Raw genomic sequence first — 25,058 nt, forward strand, 5'->3', positions numbered from 1 at the left:
CGGATGTGGAACCCAACAAGGAGATAGACTAGAGGGATGGCCAACGTGGTAGATGATGCGGCGGGAACTGTTTGAGCACTGACGAAGCTGATGGAGCCTTATGGTACGAGGATTGAGCAAAAGCTGTAGGATAGTACACATCAGATCATATGGATCGGTTTGATGAGAGAAGCAGAATCCCTTTCACCACCGCCTCCGAATCGTTCCGCTGAATGTGATGGTCCTTCTCTGTGACGTGGCGTACATATAGAACCTCGGTGATTCAGAGACCGCCATGAGAGCAACGGATGAACATACTAGAGTGAGAAGAATGTGCGGCCCTCTAAGCATCTGTATCCAGACCTGGTCAGAACAATCGACGTTGAGTGACGGAGGTCAGTTATACTTAAATGTTAATCTAGCTCGGGAGCCCCTGTCCAGAGATCGGGCAATTGGCTGAACCCCGCCAAAATGGATTACTCTAGTGGAAATGACCAATCAAACTCGCAAATTCCCCGCCAGTCGTCACCATGAACCCGGACCTCCATTCGATCAGTGTAACAGTGACAGAGAGCAGTGACCACCCGAGACCTCCGAACCCTTGTGTCCCATCTCCCGCGTCCCAAAAGTACCTTTTTCACTCGTCACTTTACTTACCTCAACCTCCCGCCTTGGCCATCGTCCCGTTGTAGATTACCAGCACGTACGCCCCGCCGTTGTCTCAATCCTTCCTCCTCCGACCACAATAAGCGATAGATGCCGGCGTCATGAAAGGCTCACGAGCGGGGAGACGATCACAGTCTCCTCTGTTCCTGGTCCTCTTCGTTGCTCTCCTCGTTTTCGCGGTAACCGTCGAGGCATCTTACGGTGACCGACTGCCAGAGTTCCGAGAATGCGTCCAGGTTGGTACCATCACACGCGCACGCGCTACCTCCTCCGTGTGAGAGGCCCTTTTGACATGCAGTAACTGACATGGCGTCTTGCGCTATCCTGCAGGTCTGTCACGATGAGAATTGCGCTCCAGGCAAAGAAGCCACGCCGATCCGTACGTCCTCTTCCTCGCAACCCTCCCTTCCCTAGGCGCGAACCACCCGCACACCAGAAGCTAACAGCACTCCGCAACCGTAGCCCTCCACCGCCGTCTACTCCTCTGGTCCTGCGCCTCCGAATGCGACTACACCTGCCAACACATAATCACGAAGCAGCGCGTCGCCGCCGGCGAGCCTGTCGTCCAGTTCCACGGAAAATGGCCGTTCTACCGCTTCCTCGGCGTCCAGGAGCCCTTCAGCACCCTCTTTAGCCTCGGCAACCTCTGGGCCCACCACGACGGCTGGCGCAAGCTCCGCGCCGTCATTCCGGCCTCGTACCCGCTGCGGCCATGGTACGAGTGGCTCGCCGGCGTGGGCATTGCCTCGTGGACCTTCAGCGCCATCTTCCACACCCGCGACTTTGTCGCCACCGAGCAGCTCGACTACTTCGCCGCGGGCGCGAGCGTGCTGTACGGGCTGTACTACACCGTCGTGCGCATCATGCGCCTCGACCTCCCGACGCCGCGCCGGAGGTCGGTCCTGCGCGCGTGGACCCTGCTGTGCGTATTGCTGTATGCCGGGCACGTCGCATACCTCAAGGGCGTGCGCTGGGACTACACGTACAACATGACGGCCAATGTCATTATTGGTATGATCCAGAACGTCATGTGGCTGTGGTTCAGTTTCAACAAGTACAGGCAGTCGCGAAGGGGGTGGGCCATCTGGCCGAGTATTGTCGTTGCCAGCGTCATCACGGTCATGAGTCTGGAGCTCTTCGACTTCCCGCCGTTGTGGGGCGCTCTGGATGCGCACAGCCTGTGGCATCTGGGCACGATCCCGCCCACTATACTGATGTACAGGTGAGTTGATTACGGGGCGTGGAGTTGATTCAGAGGGACGAAAGCTGACACCACGATAGATTCCTTGTTAAGGATGCGCAGGATGACATGGCTGGAAGCGAGAGACTCAAGTCCTGAGTAGATAAAAGGGGCTCACGGCGGTGGACCTCGACGCTTGCTTTGCCGCGAAGATGCGGCCTGCAAGCAAACCTAAAGGCTCAGAATGGGAGCCAATGCTGACCACCGGACACACTAGTCCGGAGAGGTCATGGATGACGCTACAATGTAGCAGTAATGATAGAAAAGCACCATTGTATTAGGCAGACGATTGTGCAGGTCCGGTGTATAGTTAGGCTTTGATGGTCTATTTTACCATGTTCTCCGACCCTTGTTGGGCCAGGGTAGTAGAGAAGAATATGTAACGAGTATGACGGTTTCCAGTGGCATCAGCAGTAGTGTGGCATCGTGTTTCCGGCCCACGCAATCTCAAGACTCCTTCCTATACGCAAACAATCTCATGACTTGGTACATCCCCCTGCTTCATCCGCGCATTCTTATACGCCAACAATGACAGTTTCTCTCTGGAAAACCTGGATGGCACCATCGCCCCAGATGCCAATGACGGACAACAGGAAGCCGAACGAGGCAACGGCAGACTGCACAAGCTGCGTCTTCCGGAAGCCCTCGACCTCGCTGCGGACCTCCTCGCCGTTCAGAGCCTCCTCCTCCTCCTCAGCTGCTGCCGCAGCTGCCGCGTCGTCGCCGCTCGCGCTGCCGGCGCCGTCGCTGTGTGCATCGCCGAGGACCTCGTAGCTAGCCTCCATACGAGCCTCCTGACGGGCGAGACGGGCGGCCTTGCGGGCCTCCTCGCGCTCGCGGCTGGCCTGCCGGCGGGCGGCAATGGACTCCTTGGACGAGCCTGAGCTCTTGAGGATATAGGGTGTGATTTGCTCAGCGAGGCCAGAGGTCAGGCAGAGGACGGAGGAGTAGACGAGGTACGGGTGGCGGAAGGCGCGCGGGGAGAGGAAGAAGGCGAGGAGGAAAGAGGTGGCGGAGACGCCAGTCAGGATGCGCAGGCGAGCGGTCGCGCCGGGGTAAAGGTTCTTGAAGGCGCGGAGGGCATCGGATGCGGAGGGGAGGGAGAGGATCGAGGGGACGGTGACGGTCGTGAGGGAGTAGGAGAGGCCCTAGTGCGCAATGTTAGTAGAGGTCTGGTGGTCGAGAGGATGAAGCGCTTCGCCGATGAGGAACCGTCGGGACCCCGGAGTTCTCAGTGCGGGGGGTTGGAGAGGGGTGATGGGAATAGTGGCGTCACTGATGAGCCGACGAGCCAAAGCTCAACGGTTCGGGCGGATGGGGCGAAGCTCTGGGGGGGCGGTGACAACGTACAGTCAGAAGACCGAGGGAAACAGTTCCCACGAACTTCAGGAGGGAGACTCCTTTGGAAGCCATCGTTGCTGGAATGATTCAGCGACTTTGGGTGTGGCAGGTGTTGTCGGAAGCTCGATGATGGGGGATGCAGTGTCGAGGTTCCTGGGGTCGGGTCGGGTCGTATAGGATGTGACGACCTGAGATCGGTGCTGAGTCGGGGCGCCTGTCGCTGACGGAGAGGAGGTGCGGAGGTGCTCTTTGTTGGACCTAACCTGGCTTGTGGCTTGCGTCGGACCAGTGAGACGTCAGAGAATGAGGTAGAAAGGCAGGGTAGGTTGTGGTTATTGGGGGAGTTGGGGAATTTGGCCGGATTGATTGATTGACGCTGCTCGACGACGTTCCCGCCTTGCCGCCTTCCGCTTGCGCGGGAATAGCAGAAAGAGAGGGGCTGTTTTTGCTTGTTTCGCGGCGATTTGGTTGGCCGGGACCAGGTGGATACCTCCAATGGAGCCTCCCTATGGGGCAGGCTGAGCTTAAAATTATCCGTGCACCTGCATTCGCTCTCGAAGCTGCACCGAGGTTGAAATGCTGCTGCACAAGTTCGTGCACAAGCCGTCTACATAAGGTGCACAGTTGCCGTGCCTCCTGGCACCCTCTGTTGAAGAACACTTCTCTGCATGATTCAGTTGCGTAAAATTTCAAGCCATCTGTGAGGCAATAGTATGCTGTTTAAGTAAGTATTTGAAGTATTGGAAGCCCTGACGTGCATATGCATCAGAATCTCTACTATCGTGATCTCAGTCCTCCGTGAACCTGCCAGGCTTTGTTCTAGGATGCGTAGAGTCATGGCGGCTACCTAGGCGAAACTGTGTACTGGGAGATCCTCACGTAGTAACAGGTCTCTTATCAAATCATCCTGCATTCTGTTGGTCCTCCTATATTCTGCATATGGCTCGGCAAGTAACGACATCTTTCGTCGAATATACTATGACACCCAAATCGCTGGGTCATCTGAGAACGAGGTCACCTGTGTATCTACATCCATGTCCTGTATCCATGCATGTAGCCTTCCTAGGCTTGAATTGAAGGATCGATTCTGGCTACTCGGCGGCTTCCTCCTCCAGAGGCCTTCTAGCATAGATCGTCCACCTGTGATTGGTTAGATACAGAGTTACCAAAGGCAATCTGGTAAAAACAATGGACGGGAGACAAGGGCAGAAAAGAGATCAGTGAAGAGATCGAGACTTACATAGGGCTGTAGGCGTGTATGCTTCTGTCCTTCAGGTCCTTCCGAACATCAATGAGAAAGACGTCGACTTCTTCCCTAGTCCATCCGAGACCTCTGGTGAAAGGGGCCATGGTGAACCCCTCGAGACCTTCCATAAAGTTCTCCTGGCACCAAGATCCAAGCTCTCTATAGTGCTGATCCTTTGCCCACGGGCTAATAGGCCACTTGTACTTGGCAATAGTCACATCGACGAAACCGATTTCCTTCATCATGGGTGCGAGACTCGGTACATCAGTCCACAGACGGCCGAAGATTTTGCCGCATTCCTCGATCTTATCAACCCACTTCGAGAGGGCATGTTCAGGCGTCAGAGTCCCATCATCGCACTCAGGTCGTATGTGACCTTCAAACACCTCGGCGTAGCCGCCAGGTGCAAGGCCGCTAACAACATCAGCATGTGCAGTACCCGCGAGGTCTATAAAGCACTCACTTGTAGGTTTGGGTGAGGAATTTCTTCCAATTAGCGATACTCGCCGTCATGCCACGGATATGAATATAATCGAAGGGCCGACTATACAGCCATGGCTCTTCAATGTCATCAACCTCAAACCTAACGTTGGGTGGGACACTAGGAAATGTCAGTAAGAGCAAGAATGGATGTCAACCAGGTCGTACAATTGTGTCCCCACGGGGGTGAGATCAACGCCAATCACCTATGGCACATGAGTACAGAGTTCTTTCAAGGAGGGTGGCGGATTTACCTCAGCTTCGGGATGCTCCTCGCCGAAGTCAATGGCCCACAGTCCAGTGCCAGTTCCAATGTCTAGAACGCGCTTGACACCAGAGTCCTTGTCATTCGGGGGAGCAAGACCCAGCTTGTAGTCAAGGGTAAGAAGATAGATGTTGTGCTGTAAATCTAAGTCGGATATGAGCACAGCCTCAACCGAACAAGCATCACAGCATACCTAGTCTATCATTCTCCTTTTCATCATTGGGTAGGTTGTATTCTTATTTTTCTTTAGCACAGTTTTACCCATAGAATGAACAAACAAGAGGGGGGAGACTCACTGCCGTCCTTGTACTTGTGGTAAGTCCTTCCGTTCTCGATCCGGTGTTGGAGAATTGAGCTGGCCAAGCTCGTGCTCGAAGATGCCACGCTCTGCCAGTGTTAGAGGAAGCCATTACACACAGTAGCAGGCCGATGATGAGTTTCTGCTTACAGTCGCTATGTCTGACGCGGTATCATCTGTGAACTACATGAAAAGTCAGTGCTGACACGACTACCGGCTCTCTCTATGGTTCCTTACATCGTCGTCGGCCACGATCACGGGACCATTGTTGGGTGCAGGGTCATTGACAGGCGCTGTGCCGTTGCTTGGCACCGTGCCAGTTTGGTTGTCGGCCATGGTTGAACGAGTCAAAGATACAAGTGCGGGAAACTAATTGGGGTATCATATGTTTGAAGGAGGGAGACAAAGCAGAATCGAAAGTCGACGACTGTGCACCATTTATCTCTCTGTGTGGAACAGCGGGTGCAACTCGACCCCTCTTCTTGGCTGGAGACAATTATGCAGGTTGGAGGCAGGGGGCGTTGTTTGCTCATGGATGCGGTTTGCTTCCAACAAGCGAGTGTTCCAGACGTATCAGAGACGACTATCAACCGCTCTAGGACAGAAGAAGCAGGAGTCTGCAGTGTGGTGGACCGTGACTGAAAACCATTCTGCATAAGAACCAACGGTCAATGTAACCCGAACCATGAGGTTGGGCCGTTGCATTAGATCGACGAATTGTAAATGTGAGTATAGCGTAGGATTGCCTCTACACGAAAATTTCAGATCAACACAACATGGCTTCTTTGGGTCATCCCTGGCTTTATTTCAACGCGAGCCCCCAAAAATTATGCATTGCAAGTGGGAGTACTATGGCCACGGTGGCGACAGGATCCATATCACGTGTGTTAGTAACTTCCCGTTCCAAATCTATATGAAAGCTGTCTTCAAACCCGTAACCGTACGTGACTATGCATATCTCGTCCCTGAAGACCTACTTCTTCCCATTTAATGGCTTTCGCGCATAGATAATGTAGCTAATCAGCTTATTAGCAAATTGTTGAGCGGCAAGTAGACACATGACTACTGTCGGTGATAAAACGGGATGATAGATTGCGGGGTGTAAGTTGGGAAGCTGGCGACTCATGTGGGAAGGTACGCATGTATTCCCCTATCCTTCAGGTCCTTTCTTACGTCGAAAAGGAAGAGGTTGACCTCATCCTTGATCCGGTTAAGAGCTCTGGTAAAAGGGGCCATCGTCACAGCCTCAATATTCTCTAGCCAGTTCTCGTATTGCCAAAGGCCAAGCTCTCGAAAGTGAGGGTCCTTAGGCCATGAGTTTATCGGCCATTCGAGCTTGTTGACGGAAATGTCAACGAATCCGACTTCCTTTGAACAGACGGCAGGAACGTGTCACAGTTAACAAACGGACGGCCGGAGATATCGCAGGCCTTCTCTAGGTAGGTAGTCAACCCATTTCAGCAGCGCGCAGTCTGACTTCAGGGTCCCGTCGTCGCAATCAGGTCTGGTGTGGCCATCTCGAAGCTCAATGTAGCCACCGGGTTCCAGAGAGCTGTCCAGTAAGCCGACAGGTTTGCACTAGCACAGTCTAATAGCACTTACTCAAAGCACTTCAGGGAGAATTTCTTCCAATCGGAGATGCTGGAAGTCATAGCAAGAGTGTGGATGTAACCAAAAGGCAGATGGTACGTCCAAGGTTCTTCAATATCGTCAACCTCGAACCTGACATTGGGCAGGACGCTGAGACGAAGTTAGCACTCCTGCCTTGGAAAATCCGACAGGGGTCGTATAATGTCGTCTGGACTGGAGATAAATCCACACCGATTACCTATGTCAAGTTTAGCATCTCCTTCTCCTTTGCCCTAATGGTCTCTCTACCTCTGTATCAGGATGTTCTTCGCTAAACTCGATACACCAGAGGCTAGTACCGGTACCGACATCAAGGACACGCTTCACTTTGGAATCCTCCTGCGCTATAGGAGCAAGACCAAGCTTGTAGTGAGTCGTGAGAAGGAACAGGTTGTGTTGCAAGTCTGGAATAAATGTGAGATGAGCCATGGGCGAATAGGACTGTTTCAACATACCTAATATATCGTTTTCCTTCTCGTCATTGGGATAAATGTATTCTATTCTCGTGAGATTCGATTCGTTGTAGTTGATGGTTCTTCGGAAGGCTACTGCCATCTTTGTATCTGTGATACGTTCTGCTGTTCTCAATGCGGTGGTTGAGGATAGAACCTGACACACTCGTAGTTGAGGATGCGATACTCTTAGGAACCAACGTGAGCCAGGCTTCGTGGCTTCAAGTCAGAGCCACGATGGTATGGTACTTACTGATGGCCCGTCGAACGAGCTGTCATTAGGGTTCTGAGGAACGTATCAGAGATGCTAGGTCGTCTCGGGCTTGATAAATGCTCACCACATCGTCGGCCACGATGACCGGGTCGTTTTCGGTGCGAGTAGCGTTATGGGCGATGCTCATGCTAGGCGCTTTGCAAGTTGTCGTGTCCATTTGTCTCAGCACACAGTCTGAATCCCCACAAAGAAAACCGGCAGAGCATGGGAAGTTGACGGCCGTGAACCATTTTTCTTTGTAGAAGGGTACTCTTTACCCCTCTGCTCGACAAGAGACAACCATGCATGTAGATGTAGCGAGGCCAAGGGTAATGTTTGGTTCCCAACGTGCGTCGTTTCTACAACAGGAACAATAGGTCCGATGTACGATAATGACCGGCCTCGTGGCAGATCAGATGGGGACTGCCCCTCTCATAGGCCAATCGCCAGCCCTGATCGTGCCGGGGACCGAGGCCGTTGCATTAGTTCGAAGGACTGAAAATGGGACGAGAGACCAATTCTTCAGGTGGTTCGTACGATTGGAAGGTGACGCCGTTGTCGCTAGACAAGGGCCTGAAGACTACCTTGGTAGCACTGAGCCGATGGTCAGATTTTGAGCCTGCAGTTCGAGCTTCAGTTTCATTGATCGTGCTGCCATCGGTACCGTCGACAAGACCCCAGTTTTGGACGATCCGAAGAAATGGACCATCCGTTCTTTCAGGGCGAACATTGCGATGACATGTCACTGAATCGGAGCTCGTCAGCTTCTGACTTGGAGCACGCCGGGCCCATCTCCACAGCCACTCGCTAGTGTTTGGACTGCAGCTGGTCGGTCAACTTGCTCAGGATTATAGAGGGATTGGCGTTGTAACAGCGAGGCAGGTTCATTCAGGAGCGAGCGCTAGAAGCGATTGGGGAAGGTGGTTACGGGGGAGACGGTCGTCTCCTCCGGGGTGTGATTGCGCAGAAAACTGCGCTAAACTAGTCCCCGAACGGGCGGGAGGGTAAGGTGCGTCTGGAGGCTGGTGTGGACTGAGGAAACAATCTCTCTCTCCTGTGGTTTCCCCCCTTCCCCGCCAATCAACTCTTGCTCGGCCGAGACCGTCTTCTCGCCCGTGATCGTGGGCTTCCAACCCGAGAAAGATGATGACTCAGCAGTGGAATCACTAATCACAAATCAAGGTTTCGGTGTTTCGGTCACTGCGGAAGGCTCCGCACTACAACCTGCCCTTGCCGAGGTCCGTCGCGTCACTGCCGCTGCCATCTGGAGCTGCGCACTGCCGTGACTTTGGCATGTCAAAACCATACATCGCACCGACCGGACTTTGTTTAGTTTGTTCTTGCTGCGTTACATTAGAGTGCCTACAACCTCCGGTATTTGTGCAGCCAGCTGATCCATCAAATTCCCCCCCGTTGTCGCGCTTCTCACGTTTGTCCATTGCCTTTACCTCTGAACGACACGTCCCACACGTCATCATACCCCTTCATTGTGATACCTGCCACTCATTGTCTTTGTCCATCCTCCACATTTACATTCTGCAAATATGCCCGTCCCCGAGTCCGAATACCTGAGTCCGGTATGGAAGGATGGAATCTTCAGTGAGTTGGCCCGAGTCCGCAGCTACTTCGGGACTGACCAGATTGGCACAGATGACAGGGTCGCCTTTGTCACCGGCGGCGCCGGAAGTATTTGTAGTGCCCAAACCCGCGCTCTCGTCCGCCTCGGAGCAAATGCCTGCATCATCGGCCGCAACGTCGAAAAGACAGAGGCCATGGCCAAGGACCTGGCTACTGCCAGGCCGGGTGCCAAGGTTATCGGCATCGGTGGTTGTGATGTGAGAAATGTACGTATCAGTCAATCAATCTCACACGCTGCAAACACGTCGAGACTGACCTGTCGCTACTAGCCCCAGAGCCTGCAGGACGCCGCAGACAGGTGTGCCAAGGAACTCGGAAGCATCGACTTTGTCATGTAGGTTCCCGATGTTGAATGGGGCCTTATCGGAACTAACGTCCGACAGTGCGGGTGCTGCTGGCAACTTCGTCGCACCCTTGTCCGGCATGAGCCCCAACGCCTTCAAGGCCGTTATCGATATTGACGTCCTGGGTACCTTTAACACCATTAAGGCCACCATCCCTTACCTGGTTGAGTCGGCAAAGAAGAACCCTACACCCAGCAAGGACGGCCGCACAGGCGGTCGCATCATTTTCGTCTCGGCGACTTTCCACTGGACGGGTATGCCGCTGCAGGCCCATGTGTCGGCCGCCAAGGCCGCTGTCGACGCCCTCATGGCCTCGGTGACGTTGGAGTACGGCCCCTTTGGGGTCACGAGCAATGTCATTGCCCCGGGTCCGATCAAGGACACGGAGGGCATGCAGCGGTTGGCCAGCAGCCAGCAGGACCAGTCCAAGGCCGACGCCCAGGTACCGCAGGGTCGGTGGGGCATTGTTCGAGACATTGCCGACTCCACTGTCTATCTGTTCAGCGACGCCGGCAACTTTGTCAACGGTCAGGCGATCCCTGTTGACGGTGGTTCCTGGAGACGGGGAGGTGCGCTGGCAGTGGGAACCGACGAGAACATGAAATATCCGGATTTTCTCCTGAAGGGAGAGTTCTCGAAGCACGTCAAGAGTGGACGCAAGAAGGATGCCAAGCTTTAGGCTAGGGAACCTGCCGCGGTGGTTCCGAGAGAAACACGTCCCACAGGTCCGTGGGTATAGAATAACGAACAGGGCTTGAAGATTGTAAGTTGAAATCGCACGGGCGGTGATTGCTGACCTGCCCTGCTTGTTAGATACTCAGAGTGCGGAGAATGTCAGTCCATTTTGAGCATACCAGCCACTGTTTCCGCCCACCTCTCTTGACATCTGCCGAAGTTCTTTTTCGATAAGACCTACAGCACCTCTTGTTCTAATCCATGCGTGTTGTATGTAGACGGCGAGCGCTGGGTGCGGGCCATTCATTAGAACAAGACGGCTCTGGTTGCTCTGACCAGACCCGTACGAATATCTTTCAACGCAGGCCAACATCTGCTAGTGCTCAATGACTACAAAGGTTGCGGCCACATGACGCATCCCCACATGGATGGCTATTTTTTTATATTTAAGCCATGGTGCAAACAAAGCCCATTGCCTTGTTCCATTGAACAAGAATGCCTCGAATACGTGACTTGAGTATTCTCGCTCCCCTCTAAAGCCCTTTCCAGGTGCTCCAGGTCATCAGTAACGATATCCTTCCGGGTCATCTCAGCTACTGCAGCCCTTGATCTCGAGCCATTTCACCATGACCGCCAGATTGGCTGACACCCGCTAACCCAATACCAAAGGGAAGCAGCGAGAAGAACATGCCACTCTGGGAGTCTCTTCCGGCGGAGATCCGTCTCATGATCTTGGCGTGCCTGGCTTGCACAGAACGTGGCTGGAGCGCCTACGCCTCAGTCTGCCAGGAGTGGCAGGCCGTCTTGGAGAAGAGGAACTTTCGCCGATTGCATCTACGGACATCGTGTCTAAGCGAGGTTGAAAGTATGATCAGCCCTCGGAGGAGAGGGCCAGTCAGGCACATTTGGCTGAACATGGAGCTACGGCCGTACACATGCCAGTGTTGTCACTGCAATGGAGGCTACTCCTGGATGTGCAGCAACAATATCAACTTCAGAAGAGCTATCTGGAAGCTGTTCTCCATTCTCAGTCAGTTGGGACCCAGATCATTAGCATATCTCTTCGACCGGCTTCCTCGGCTGGAATCACTGGTCTATGAGCCGTGGCAGCGACGGGGAAAATTCGTACAAGAAATCGTATATGACCCAGATAAGACAACAACGACTGACGGCAGCGCCGGCGTGTCTTCTTCGTTTGGGATGGCCCGCTAACCGTCGTGGACCTGGGAGCACATGCAATCGCTCGTTCTCACTTCAAGGGCGCTTACCCACACAACCCAGCCCCCAGAGGTCTCAAAGCCCTTGCGCCATGCTGCGGCTGCGGCGCTCTGTATGCCGAGCCTGCAGACACTCGTGTTGTGGAATGGGCGCCGGGGAGAGGCTTGCCGGTTTGCGTATCGTGCAGACCGTCACTGCACCTCCATCGCCTCGCGTGGCACATGGGACGCCAAGCTAGACGGGGTATAGTTGAGGATTGGGAAAAGGTGGCGTTCGGGTGTACCCCTTTTGCTCTTCAAGTCGAGCTAGAGCCACGCATCTCGGCTCACGTCGATTCCCACGCCCACGCCATCGAGTTGCTGGACCTGCACCGAGGCGTGATTGATCCTGTGCCCTTGTGGCAGATACAGAAAGAGCTGCCATCTGGTAGGCGCGAAATCTAAAACAGGTGGCTGCTCCGGGAGGGTGTGCATATGCGATGTCTCCATATCCTATAGGAATTTACGCAGTTGGTCGGTTGTCCACCCCACGTATTTTCGGACACTGCTAACAAAGTGCTGGAGACTGTCAACGTTCCGTCATCAGGTATGATTGGGTGCTGTGGATCTCGCGAAACAGTCACTGTAACAAAGACTTTGTACAGCCGCCGCCGATAGCCGGCGCCGGAGCCACTGCCGCGGATGGGAGCGGAGATGTTGCACATCGGGACCTTGTTCTCTCAACCTCACCCTCAGCCATCACCTTGTCAACGAATTAGCGTCGTCGAAACCCCCAGCCCGCGTGCGGCGCACTCAAGCTTTTCTGGCCAAGCCGGCACCCGCACCCTTCGGCCTGCAGATGATAGCTTGCTGCTCAAGTGGGGACGGCTTGCAGAGCTTGACTAATTGGCCGCACGAATGCCTGCTTGTGGTCGTCCCCCCGCCAAAGCCCGCAACAATTCTCCGCGGCAGCGGCCTTTGCGCTGAGTAACAGCGCTGATAGCTTGATAGGACATGGCCGGCCACGATCCAATGACTACTTGCAGTGGTTAGTGCTGTTCCTTACCCCTCCTTTATCGCGATCCTTCGACTGGTCCCGGAGGCTGGAAGCGGGTCAAGCTGTCTGCGGAGAGGGGGATGGAAATGTGACTCCGGGCAGTGTGGGCTGAGAATTTGTCGGGCTCCGGCCCAGTCGAGAGCTGGGAGAGCCCCGAATGGCGGCGATGGGATAAAAGGCAGTTGGTATCCGGGCTCTCGAGGGCCCGAAGGCGGCTGCTGGTTATTTTCTTCGCAGACATCCCAACTACGAGGGCGCATCCTACTCTCGACGAGTCGCTGTTTCTTGATTTCTATCAACATCAAGTCGACATCAAGAAACTGACCGGGGTCTTTGGTCTCCCTAGCTCATTGTCACGATCCGCCAGACACTTAACGTGTCTATGACGACCTGTTGACGGTGCGATATCCACTCGGACGGCAGTTACACCGAGTGAGCTATTTCATTTTTTTCATCGCATATAAACCGGCCGCTGCGCTTTCTTCTACCCGAGACGGCCAAGACTTTTGAGAAAGTCGATCAAGCGGTGGACACTCAGTTACCAGGCGGCATTCATCCAAGTCAACGGGCAAAGGGAAGGAACACACCGTGTTAACAAGTCAAGACAGTCCATAACACCGGACGTTTAACCACCCCACGATGGAACTGAAGCTTCTTTTGGCCCTCGGCCTGCCCATCATGCCGGCGGCCGCCGAGACCGTCCTCGGCATCTACGTCTTCCACCGCCACGGCGACCGCACCGCCAAGAAGACCCCGCCCGTCCGCTTCACCGACCTCGGCGCCTACGAGGTCTACACCTCGGGCCTGCACTACGGCGAGCGCTACGTCCGCGACAACGCCACGGCCCAGATCCGCTCCATCAGCGCCGACGACGTCCGCCCCGAGCAGCTCGCCGTCACCTCCCCCAGCGACGTCGTCCTGCAGTCCTCGGCCTATGCCTTCCTCCAGGGCTTCTACCCGCCCGTCGGCACCGCCGACGCCCTCGCCAACGGGTCCAGCGTCGAGGCGCCCCTGGGCGGCTACCAGTACGTCCCCGTCAACGCCCTGGCCACGGCGGCCACCAGCACCGACGCCGAGAGCAGCGGGTGGCTGCAGGGCAGCAGCGGGTGCGGCAAGGCCGTCGTTAGCTCCAACAACTACTTCTCCACGCCCGAGTACGCCGCTCTCGACGCCGAGTCCCGCGACTTCTACCAGGGCCTGCTGCCCGTCATCAACGGCACCTTCAGCGACAAGGCCGCGTCGTTCGAGAACGCCTACACCATCTTTGACCTGATCAACGTCGCCACCATCCACAACGAGAGCATTCCCTCGGCGGACCTGCTCACCAACGCCACGATCCGCACGCTGACCGACTACGCCAACATCCACGAGTGGAACCTCGCCTACAACGAGTCCGACACCATCCGCGCCATCTCCGGCATGGTCCTCGCCGGCCAGATCCTGCAGGGCCTCAACACGACGCTCAACACCGCCGCCAAGTCAAGCTCCGTCAAGGCCAACATCCAGTTCGGCGCCTACGCCGCCTTCTCCTCCTTCTTCGGCCTCGCGCAGCTGCAAAAGGTGTCGGAGGACTTCACGACCGTCGTCGACTACGCCTCGTCCATGGTCTTTGAGCTCGTCACCAACGCCACGTCCGCCAGCCCCGCCGCCGACGACGTCTCGGTGCGCTTCCGCTTCGCCAACGGCTCCGCCGGCGCCAGCCAGCTGACGGCCTACCCGCTCTTCGGCCGCGCCGAGACCGTTCTGCCCTGGGCTACCTTCGTCGACGAGATGCGCCAGTTCGCCATCGAGGACACCAAGTCGTGGTGCACGGCCTGCGGAAACTCCACCGGCACCTGCGCCACCGCACTGGGTCTGGACGGCTCCGCCGACTCGAACGGGTCCGGCTCCGGCTCTGGCTCCGGCAGCGGCATCTCGACGCCCGTGGCCGGTGTCATTGGCGCGCTCGTGACGCTGGTCGTCATCCTGGGCATCCAGGCCCTTGTCATGCTTGTCGGCGGCCTGCGCATGGTCAAGAAGTCCAAGGTCGCCAAGGATATTCCCGCCGCTTCTGCTGTCGAGGAGGTTGCCGGTCGCAAGCAGTAGACGATACTGTCTTCGAGAACGACCCTAGGGTCTTGTGTTGACAGAAAGGGAGTAAGACTAGTGATAATGAGTAATGAGGAAACGCGTGGTATGGCAACGCTTACAGGCACGAGCTAGTAATGAGACGTTGATGTCACCTGTACCTGCTTGACCCTCAACGCCTCATGATTGTGAATCTTGCCTTGTTATAGAAGATAGTTGCTTGACTTAACAAGAGAAACAAAACAAAATAATTAAGAAGAAATTCTGTTGCGTGTGAACTTTTGTATGTATCAAGCCAAGCGCATACCGAATAGTAAGCACTGTGTTATTTCTGATCTTGGCCACGTTTATGCTGTTCCATAACTTCTCGCGCCACCTCACCATGAGTCGCCTGGTAAACTTTGAATAGCCGTGTTTAACTCCCTGCCCGTACATGAAGTTCCAAAGTCCTCGACAAAGTACCTGCCCCTCCCATCGGGGCAGCCTACGCCCTCAAGTCTCTCAACTCGGTGGAACTTGAAGCGTCATCCATTCCCAGCTCGGCTGGTACTGTCGACCTTGAGCGCGTCGTTGCGGACCCTCTTCTGTTGGGTGGTTGAGACCGCTCTCTGTTCACGTCCACTGCCAAGTCTTCCCCGCCGCGGGAGTTCATCCCCTGAACGACCGGGTACCCCTGACGGGACAAACGCGCGCGCCAGTTTGCGAGGGTCGTTTCATTCACGCCGTAGATTATAGCGTCCATGAAACCCTGGATGACGATACTTACCTTGTCGATAGTCTGTAGTACAAAGGCTGCCGGCTTGTCCTGTGTCGCTTGGTATATTCGTATTGCGGTTGGCAGAGACCAGATGATTGCATAGGCGAGAGGGTACAGAAGCATGAGCCGTGCAACCTATGGAAATGTCAGTTTAGTCTCATCGGTAGCACCATTATGTGAGGTTGACCCTCTTGAGCCTTCGGATGGAAACTTCTGAGCGGCCTTCAGTTCCTTCGTGGATGCTGGTCATCCGGCTTCCCTCCCGAGTCGTATGTCCGGACTCAGTGTAGCGAGGAGAAGCGTCCTGAACCGAGCTCAGTCGTGTATGTGCTTTGTAAAGAACGTATGACAGGTACGCATACAGTGCAAACATAGTGGCTATGATGACCCCTAAGACGAAAGTCAGCTTTTCGTCGGAGTAAAAGCCCTCTAAGAGGTGTGCTTACATCGAGGAATGAAGTTCACAAGCAGACGAACCGTATCCGAGGTGAACCAACACCCTATCAAGCCCGTCAGGACTCAAACAGGGGCGGGGCTGGATGTCATCAAAAATCGCTCACAAGCACCTATGTCCCCGTAACCGACAACACCGAGACCAACAACGGCCCAGAGGACAGAGAAAAACCAGGGCAGTGCCAAGACGACGAGTTCGTGGCTCTGCACCCAGGTGGACTGGACTTTGTGACCAGCCAAGATGAAGTACGTGCAGACGGCGATGGTCAGAACCCAGTAGTCCGTCTGGATAACAAAGACCTGCGTCACGAAACCGTTGAAGCTGCAGAAGCCGACGTTTCCCGGCGTGCCTATGAGGTTGCCGCCCACGTTCATTGCCGTTGAGCACAGGAAGTTTAGCGCCATGAGTGCATCACTGATGGCAAGCCCGGTGATCAGACGGTGGCGGAATGAGCGCAGGTCGGGGAATATCTGAGGGATCGTCAATATGGATCAGTATGGGAAGCAGCCGCAAGGCTTACCACGTAACTGGCCATGATCCATCCTGCACCAACCAGGGACATGGTCGCTACTACGAGGGCGATGATGCTTTGTAAGCGGACTTCGGACGGAATGGCAGGCGCCGCGAGCACCTCATCTTGTTCGTTTGGGCGATACATGGTGAGAAACAAAAGATGAACAGACGAGGATCGAGGGTAACATGACGAGTACGCTAGGGACTGGTTAAGCGCCCTGTTAGGGACACTGTTGGCGGATTCACAAGCTGGTTGTATTCGAAGGCGAGTATGGGTTCATCGAGGAAGCTACCATGGAAATGTCGTTACAATGGCGTCTTGAAAACGGATGGTTGTTACAATCGGAGAGGCCGAGCCGGAAAAAAAACAGGGTATGCCATGGGTCGATAGCATGGGAGATTGCAGAGACAGAAGATGGACATGTTATCAGAAGGGAAAAGGAGACCAAAGCCATTGCATCACGTAACGCGGGACGGAAGGCAGAAGCTTACTTGGGGTAAAGATGCCTTGTTGTGAATGTCCTTTGCAAGAAGTGACGTTGGCACGCGATGGAGGCCGGGATGGCTGCGCCTTCTTGTCATTTACTCTAACGGATGAGAGTTGGGACGGCAACAAGGACCGTTTGTCAAAAGCTCTGTGCGTTCGAGAGGAAGCAGCGGGAAGGTGGGGTGGAAAACGGAGAGACCCGAGTACTGTTGATTGCAGGGGGTGTGAGAACCCAATTTATCTTCCGAAATGTGTGGAAGCTGTTTCCAAGTGTACCTCTATTGTTGCCGCTACCGTTACTGCTGCCTCTGGCGTTGGCGTTAGGAGTCTCTGCTTCCTTCTTCTTTATTTACCCCGCCGCGATGTCACGGGATAGAGATACTGGACGAAACAGCAGGTGTGAGCAAGGGAGCAAAGAGGGCAGGCGGGATGGATAGACGGATTGACGGATGGAGGAGCATGACTTTACCAAAGTGGGAATGGCCTCACTTCCATCCTTTGGTACCACCGAACCGCTGGTTGCGCTCACAATCGCTTGTAGACCTGCTTTGATCGGTCTTTGACGTTGTGCTACTGCCTCGCAACGAAACAGGTTCCTGTGTCAAAGGGAGCCACGATCGTCGGCCATCTCGGAAAAGACCAGGGCCGGCTTCAAGTTGCTCAACTACGCCAGGTAGCAACGAGCCTACATCTGAGCCTCCGGCCTTTTATCGTTGAAGAGCACTTGGCTACGCAGCCGGATTGACCTGCGAGGTCTGCCGGGCTTACCTCTCCCGGGCAAAAGCAGACTAAGACAGGCAGGTTTCAGCCAGACTGAGTTTCTAAGGCATGAGGCTACGATAAGAGCTCATCTTGCGGACCTCCCAGACCTGCCACCGGGGTGGCTGGAATGGGTGTGAAGCAGAAGCTTTTGGGCCCACCGGTGGTGACCTTGCCAGAAGTGGAAGTTCGTTTGCCAGGGCCAATGGGAGCGGCCTCGCACTTTGAAGAAACACAACGCCAGCAAGACATCGCCTTGACATGACGGACCCCACGAACAGGCATTCGAGATCCAGGGAACTGGTGGTCGAGCTGAAACATCCGTTGACCTCGTGGGCCAATTTTCTCACTGCGGCGTGGATCAAGTTTAAGCGACGTGGAGCCTCGTCCCGGTCCCCCATCTCTCCTGAATGTCGTGTCTCGCATGTTTGGGGCCAAAGTCGATTCTTCCGGTTCCAACCCCGTACGGCGAGGACGTGTCCGGCCAGGCCCTTCGACATTGAGGCCAGGAACAGTCCATCGGTTCTCTGGGGTCTAGTGGCACCGGTAGTTGCGTCGAACCGATGTACCGGTAGTAATTTCTGACATCCACTAGTGACACTCCGCTCCAATCGATCGGCTGTCGAGAATGAAAAGAGACCTGTCATGTTTCGGATGACAATATGACGAAGCGGATGCTTTCGGACCGGACTTTTGACATGCACTATGTATACTGGGTCATGTAAGTGGCACCCACGTCCCTGGGTTTCGGTAGGGATTCGCTGGCAAAGAAGAAAGTCGAGCCCGTGGAACATGCCACCGTTTCTCTCGATGTAGTAGTCGCTTCTTGTCTGATTTAGGTGCTCGGTGGAGTCCGGCGTCCAGCCGAGGGTTTGTCGTCAAGCCGGGGCGTTGGTTGCCTGGCATGTCCTTGACAGCTGCCAGCGGCCGCTGCTTGGGGTCTAGGTATGTTGCAGTGTATGGACCCGCTCCGTGCTCCGCGAACACGACGAGGTCGGCTTCTCGGGTCCGCAGGCCCGCGCCGCCGAGAACACGTGGGGAGCGCGTCGGCGCAGTCCCATCGGCCGGCCGTCACCAAGATCCAGCGTATTATCTGGAACAAGGAGGCACAAACCGCACCAATCTGACATCACCTGACTGACTCGTCGGCCTCGTACGACCAGCTGCCCTGTGTAGTGTAGAGGACCTGCCGTGGTGCGTGTACCGATTGTGCCAGGAAGAGGGGATGACGGGGCGGAGACCACCCAGGACCAGGCCAACAGCCCACCCCGGCCAGCTCCAACCTCGGGGGCCAATCGACATGTACCAGATACGGTAGGAGGGGGAGGCTGTCATTGTCAGGTCACTCTTCCCCGCCGAAAAAGGCCAAAGCGAACGACAAGGGTCTCTACCAAAGGCAAAGCGGTAAAGTTGCAAGCAAACACGGCTTCGGCAGCAAGGACGAGGTGCAAACCTACTGGACTCCTGGCCCGCTTGACTCGGTCGACGCGGCAGCAACATACGAGACAAAATATTTCCGGGGTTGGAGGCTGCAAAGCCAACTTACTGTCGGCACTTGGACCTCAGTTGCTCTGTTCGGGGCGGACGGAAACCTTAACAAATCGTCGTCGGGGGGGGTGTGGTGGTCCATGATGGGCCCGGGGGGCTGGGACGATCGCCAGAATGTCTAGGGAAGCCCATGGGCAACTAGTTGTGCAGGGCGGCCGCGTTGGGCAACGTATATCACCATACCGTATCGGCAATGCAACCTTGCGTGCGGAGCCGGATACGGCGCTCTTCTTTGGGACATCGCTCGTTAGTGGCGGCCGCCCGTTCGGCCCCGACGACACGGATCGGTCGGGACCCGAGTGAGAATGGCCCAACCCCGGTCAAGCTGCTTCCTGAACTGGACGCGACATCGGCCAAGGAAGGCGCATACGTGTTTCTGAACGGAGCAAAGTCCGAGGGAAATGAAATGAGAGGAGGGAGCGAAACTCTGATCGTTGATTGGGCATGGGGCAGTCAGTCAAGCTCTCGGTCACCGTTGTTGGCTAGATGCTGTTCTCAAGACATGGCGCCCCCCACGCCTTGTCTATCAACGCCAAACCGACCCGCTGCTGCTGAGCATCGACTGCACGCCTTCACCAGAAGTTTCATTTCACAATGTCCACTTGCCAGGTCGGATTACCGAATCGTAGACGCTGAGAGAGTGTGAGAGGGGGCACCCTGCACGACTCAGTGTGACCGGATCGTCAGTATCTTCATGTGGGACCAGTCGGTTTCCTCTCTGTTTTTGGGCCCTTTTTTTTTTGTGCGAGCTACCACGCGAAAGCTTCGAGACTCGGAAACGAGGAGAGGCCAGAGATTTTGCGTGCGCGAGACGTCTCGGCACCCGCCAGCACGTCCAAAGGCTGCGAGCCAGGGCCTCCAACCATGGTTCCTGTCGCAAAGCCTTTCTTTGCCATATACGGCCACGACAGCCTCAAGGCCAGCGCCCGTTGCAGCACAGAACACACCTAGAGCCATCCGTGCGCTCGCGAGGCTGGCTGGTGGATCCGCCACGACCGCCTCCCGTTGGCTGTTGGGGCTCGGAACGATTCGACACATCAACACATCAGTGGACAAGCGGCGATCATGGGCGCACATCACGTCCAACATCAAGAACGCGTGGGCCGCTCCAAACCGCCCTCTCCCAACCCCGAACGTGTACAGTAGACCACGAGCGTCAGCATCGCCAGATTGGGCATGCGTTGCGCCGCATGCATGCAGGTCATGGCGTGCCCTTTGAGGCACGACGCAGGCCATTTGGGGGGGGGTTTGCAGCTATGGCATGCCGTGCATGACCTGCAAGGCTTAGCCACATTACATGGCGTTCCTAGACGCAAGGCGGAAATAACTCGCGGATGTTTTTTTTGGTTGACAGAAGATACATGTGACGGCACACCTAGTGGCAGCACGAAGCTTACCGCCTGATAAAGTCCCCCGTTTTTCCCCCCCTTGTTGGAGAATCCGGCTGCATGTCCGGGGTGGACACACACGAATGCCAGCAGCCTGTGGGGGTCGCCTGGGGTTGTTCCTTAACCGGCTGGCGACTACAAGTCGTTTACCCTTTAACGACGTGCTCGTCATCTCACATGAGCTATAAGCACGACAAAACGAGATATATATGCATGTGTGCCCGCTCGAATGCGATGGCTCCTCAAATCAGATCCGCCGCCTCGTCGAAAAATCAAGCCGGGGTCAGCAATGGTTCGTGGCTTCGCGAACCCCGCCACCAGCAAGAACAACCGTTCCCCTGCCCGCCTGGCATATCCGGATGATGGACAGGAAAGGGAGGTGGAGGGTATTCTTGGCCTATAGCTGGAAGCGAGAGGAGGGAGGGAGGACTTGAAACAGCTCGAAAACTGGGGGAAGCGGGCAAGCAACAACGTCTAGCCAGGCCAGGCAAACAAAGTCTCGAGGGGAGAGAGAGAGAGATAAAAAAAAAAGTTGGAGGAGGGTATATGGCGGCTCCGCTATACCACCACCATCACCACCATCACCCCCCCTCTTCTTCGGCGGTGGGCGGGTGCGAAGGGGCGATCGTCCACTCTGTTGCGCGCTTGGTGCCCACCGCACCCGTTCCGCGCCGGCCTGTTTGGGCAGATCCGAATATTGCCGTGGCCCTTCCCCTTCGCGATATCAACACCGACCCTTTCCCAAAGCCCCCCCCCCCCAACCAAGCGTGGCGTGACGTGACGTCTCTGATCCTTCAGCCGCCCGTGGTCGTTGCGGACTAGCCGAGCGCGCAACCCAAGTCGGCTTTTTTTTTTCTTCGTTTTTTTTCTTCGCGCAGGGCGGCCGGAGGAAGCCCCTCTAACGGGAGGTCTCTAGATTTGGCGTCACCCGAGCCAGGACGGTTGGTTTGTTGGTTGCCGCCCCAGTTATAAGCCGGGGCGGGATGTAATAGGGGGCCAACTGTTCCATACAGGCAAAAGGAAAAAGGTGTTATGCGCCTGCGGCCGTTGGCTTGGTCGACTGTCACACACACACACATACATACAAACCCTGCAGAGGTCCAACACGCCTCAGCTGGCTCTCCCATTCTAGGGAAAGAGGAGAAAGAAAAAAGAACAAGGCAAAGACGCGGTGAAGATTTCATCTTGGCTCTCCCGCTGGAGAACCGTCAAATTGAACGAGGAGGGGGTTACGCGAGGAAACATTGCACACTTGCGAGGATTCGTTCGCCTGCAGGGCCAAGGTCTTCAATACAATAGACGGCTGCCGCCTCATGTGCGGCGAACCTCTCGTTCTTGATTGCTCGATGAAAGATAATGATAAGAGGGCAAATCAACAGCGCGGTGGCAGCAGCGGCCGCCCGCGGTCAACTTTGTTTTCCTCGATGGATCCCTTCCCCTTTTTGTTTTTGCGCCGTTCCCAATGCCTCTTGTAAACGCCATGGACAAAAACTGTACCGGCCCCCGATTCGATAGGCTAACCACAGACACACGCAACCTGCTTTGCTATGCCGGCGTGAAAATTTCCCTCCCAATGAAATGACGAGATGGGGAACATGTGAAAACGAGAGAAAAAGAGGGGAAAAAAAATAAAAAAATAGAAATGACCAGTTGACCAAGAGACAGAAAAGGAAAAAAGGAAAAGATGCAACAACGCTGTGCTCGCTTGCTGTGCTTTTTTGCTTTTTTTTCTCTCTCTCGCCCTTCCTCTCCGATTCATTCTCTTCCAGTGTCGAGATCCAGATGCAGTCGTTTTTTTTCTTTGAGCGGGGGAGGGGAGAAACCGTCCCCCCGATCAGCCGCAGACGGCAGAAAGTGACGATGCTACCCCCCTTCCCTTCTTTGATTCATCACCCTGACGCGTTCCCGAACGAAACCCGGCTGCTGTGAGATGCGGTGCTCCAGTGACGGGATCCCGGTTCGTGAAGGCTGTCATCGTTGCATCCCCGTCCGAGATCCATGGTTTCCAACTGGCCGTCCAGTCGCATCCGTCTCCTCGTTTCTCAAAAACCCCTCTCGAATACAACCATAGTCCATCGAGTAGACAGCCTCACCCTCCGAACTTGACACATTTGCCCCGTTGTCGTGTAAAAGCCCGAAACCTCGTTGGGAGTCTGGTTGGATGCTTGAGATTGCTGACCATCCCTCCCGAGGTATTGCCCTATTTTGGCAAAGTGGGGTTGACAGCTGCATCGGATCTTGTAAACACCCGGTCGTCTTGCCCGAGATCTCAAAAGACACAAAGCGTGAGAACCCGTTGATGCTATCCCGTCGAGTCAGGGGTCGGGTTAACCGCTGCAAAGGGGGCAGTGGCCAGGAACAACGATATATCGCTCATGGGGTCCGTTGCAGCACGCCCGGCTCCGGTTGCCGTCCATTGACGTCCGGAAGAAGTGAGCACCGGGGTCGATACATGACGTGTAGATGTAGTAGTTCTTGGTGTATTCACACATCTTGGACAACAAGGTGTGAAAAGCGTTTGCGCTACTAATACGTCGATGTCTCGGCCTGAATGTGAGAAGGAAAGGCCTGACAAGAGTGGTTGAGGTAACGCCGTACGTGTCCAGAGGCAGAGGAGGTGCCGATAGATGTATAGGCGGGAAAAGATGTGAGTGAAGTAGGTGGATAAGATAAAGGTGTTAAATTGTGTGATGTTGTTTGAGTCTGACTTGCTCTGGGAGGTGAGAGTATATGCCTTTGGTACTGATCGTGTCGATGGTGGTGAGAGCTGGGCTAGGCTTGCAGAAACTCAGTCTCAAAGGTCCGAAGTTGTACAGACGGAGGAAGGGAGAAGAGATGACAGGCGTGGCAAGCTGCGGAGAGTGTATAGCGAAGTTGAGGAAGTATCTGAGGTCAGAGGACAGGACGGCTCTTTGTATATAGGCACTAGATACTGCTGTTGCAAAAAAAAGCATGCGCATTGTCGGTCGAGGCCGGACGGGATATATATGAGTGAGACGAGAAGCAGGGCCAGGGCGTACGGTAGGGTATGTACCTTGGGGGAAAGGAGAAGCAAGGCGCAAAGCATTGGTTTTGAGCAAACTGTGAACGGATTTGAGCTACCCTGTCCATGTCTGAGCCATGACGGAAGCGCTTGCATCGAAGAAAAAAACAAAAAAACGGTCGTTAGGACGGACGGACGACGAGGTCCAGGGTTGAGCTGCTCTCCGCCTCGCAAGGTCCAGGTCTGTGACAGTGGGTACAAGTGGGAAATTCCCCCATCAGGCGATGGAGGGCTTTGACAGTGGACGGGGGCATGGGGACGAAAAGGGATACATGGGAGGGAGGTATCTGGACCCCTGGTCATAAGTGCACACCTCGTGGCATCTGCAAGGTAAATCTACTATCGCCACGCCCTGTGCTGCGGGTGGGGAGCGCTGATGGCACGCTTCAGGGACGGGCTCAAAGGCCAAAGGGGGTCGAGCGACCAAGGTGTGAAGCCGAAGAGGAAAGCGAGCTGGCCTGGTCCGTCTATTCAGCGCCGGCTTGATCGATCGAGTCAGTTTGGTAATTATGTGGAAAGCACACTGCCAGGAGGGCGTTGTGGTCTCGGCGAGAGAGGTGGAAGAAAAAAAAAAAAGAAGAAGAAGGAAACCCCGATTGACATCGGCCACAGGCGTCGGTCCCACTCCCCTCAGTTTGCGCATGACGAGCAAAAAAGTGCTCGAGAACCTACTGTTGTAGACAGACGGTTCGGCGGACAATGACGGAGGAGGGAGGGGAAAAGACGCTTGCTGACGCCGTCCGTCCGCGGATCGCCTCCGGTCTGAAAGTCTCTCGTAGAAAGGCTAGAAGGCAAGAAAACGGTGACCGCTGCCGGCTTCTGTTGTGACATGGTTGGGCTTTGCGAACTGCGAGAACAGACATTGGGCGCTGGTGATGTGATGCCTCTTCTCTTTGTGGCGCACACACGGAGCGCCTGGGAACTGCAATGTGGAACAGCACAGCGGCCATTGGCAGCACCGGGCTCCATGAGACGGAGGAGCCGTCGCTTGAGTCTCCAGGTAGCACCCTGGTTGGGATCCCTGCCAGCGCACCGACGTGACCAAGCTGGTCTCTCTTCCCGGGAGTGTCAGGGCGGGATGTCTTCGTTGGAGCACACCGAGACAAGAAGGGCGTCGAGCCTGGCTCAGCGAGACCTAGTACCTAGAGTAGGGAGACGCAAGCCTCCGTCCCCACCTCCCCCTCGGCACACCACAAGGCTGCTCACGACGATAGAGTTGCTTCTGCTTTTAGTACGGATGGTGACGGCGAGGGCCTGCAGCAGCGGCAGCCCGCAAGAACGCG

General features: G+C 55.4%; 8 protein-coding genes across 8 annotated transcripts; 4 read left to right on the forward strand and 4 right to left on the reverse strand.

Moving 5' to 3' along the window:
- Window positions 1-746: 746 nt before the first annotated feature.
- Window positions 747-1,984, forward strand: ColSpa_00220 (protein PER1; the record flags this gene model as incomplete). The annotated part of the gene is made up of 4 exons (XM_049266432.1): window positions 747-919; window positions 976-1,024; window positions 1,092-1,867; window positions 1,927-1,984. The coding sequence occupies 4 exons, from the start codon at window positions 747-749 to the stop codon at window positions 1,982-1,984; spliced, it is 1,056 nt and encodes a 351-aa protein (XP_049122389.1).
- Window positions 1,985-2,400: 416 nt separating this feature from the next.
- Window positions 2,401-3,298, reverse strand: ColSpa_00221 (autophagy-related protein 33; the record flags this gene model as incomplete). The annotated part of the gene is made up of 2 exons (XM_049266433.1): window positions 2,401-3,033; window positions 3,236-3,298. 2 exons carry the CDS (start codon window positions 3,296-3,298, stop codon window positions 2,401-2,403), a joined length of 696 nt encoding a protein of 231 aa, XP_049122390.1.
- Window positions 3,299-4,317: 1,019 nt separating this feature from the next.
- Window positions 4,318-5,851, reverse strand: ColSpa_00222 (putative methyltransferase tdiE; the record flags this gene model as incomplete). Its single annotated transcript, XM_049266434.1, has 5 exons — window positions 4,318-4,366; window positions 4,467-4,930; window positions 5,207-5,361; window positions 5,514-5,604; window positions 5,753-5,851. 5 exons carry the CDS (start codon window positions 5,849-5,851, stop codon window positions 4,318-4,320), a joined length of 858 nt encoding a protein of 285 aa, XP_049122391.1.
- A 1,142-nt stretch (window positions 5,852-6,993) lies between these two features.
- ColSpa_00223 (secondary metabolism regulator LAE1) lies at window positions 6,994-7,699 on the reverse strand (the record flags this gene model as incomplete). The annotated part of the gene is made up of 4 exons (XM_049266435.1): window positions 6,994-7,093; window positions 7,118-7,255; window positions 7,431-7,548; window positions 7,600-7,699. 4 exons carry the CDS (start codon window positions 7,697-7,699, stop codon window positions 6,994-6,996), a joined length of 456 nt encoding a protein of 151 aa, XP_049122392.1.
- A 1,694-nt stretch (window positions 7,700-9,393) lies between these two features.
- ColSpa_00224 (peroxisomal 2,4-dienoyl-CoA reductase SPS19) lies at window positions 9,394-10,510 on the forward strand (the record flags this gene model as incomplete). Its single annotated transcript, XM_049266436.1, has 3 exons — window positions 9,394-9,693; window positions 9,757-9,821; window positions 9,871-10,510. The coding sequence occupies 3 exons, from the start codon at window positions 9,394-9,396 to the stop codon at window positions 10,508-10,510; spliced, it is 1,005 nt and encodes a 334-aa protein (XP_049122393.1).
- A 2,888-nt stretch (window positions 10,511-13,398) lies between these two features.
- ColSpa_00225 (uncharacterized protein) lies at window positions 13,399-14,844 on the forward strand (the record flags this gene model as incomplete). Its single annotated transcript, XM_049266437.1, has 1 exon — window positions 13,399-14,844. One exon carries the CDS (start codon window positions 13,399-13,401, stop codon window positions 14,842-14,844), a length of 1,446 nt encoding a protein of 481 aa, XP_049122394.1.
- Window positions 14,845-16,102: 1,258 nt separating this feature from the next.
- On the reverse strand, window positions 16,103-16,695 carry ColSpa_00226 (G-protein coupled receptor 1; the record flags this gene model as incomplete). The annotated part of the gene is made up of 2 exons (XM_049266438.1): window positions 16,103-16,507; window positions 16,558-16,695. 2 exons carry the CDS (start codon window positions 16,693-16,695, stop codon window positions 16,103-16,105), a joined length of 543 nt encoding a protein of 180 aa, XP_049122395.1.
- A 2,763-nt stretch (window positions 16,696-19,458) lies between these two features.
- ColSpa_00227 (uncharacterized protein) lies at window positions 19,459-19,647 on the forward strand (the record flags this gene model as incomplete). The annotated part of the gene is made up of 1 exon (XM_049266439.1): window positions 19,459-19,647. One exon carries the CDS (start codon window positions 19,459-19,461, stop codon window positions 19,645-19,647), a length of 189 nt encoding a protein of 62 aa, XP_049122396.1.
- Between the last annotated feature and the right edge of the window lie 5,411 nt (window positions 19,648-25,058).

This window comes from Colletotrichum spaethianum (genome assembly GCF_022836535.1).
Source record: "Colletotrichum spaethianum MAFF 239500 DNA, contig01, whole genome shotgun sequence".
Taxonomy (NCBI): domain Eukaryota; kingdom Fungi; phylum Ascomycota; class Sordariomycetes; order Glomerellales; family Glomerellaceae; genus Colletotrichum; species Colletotrichum spaethianum.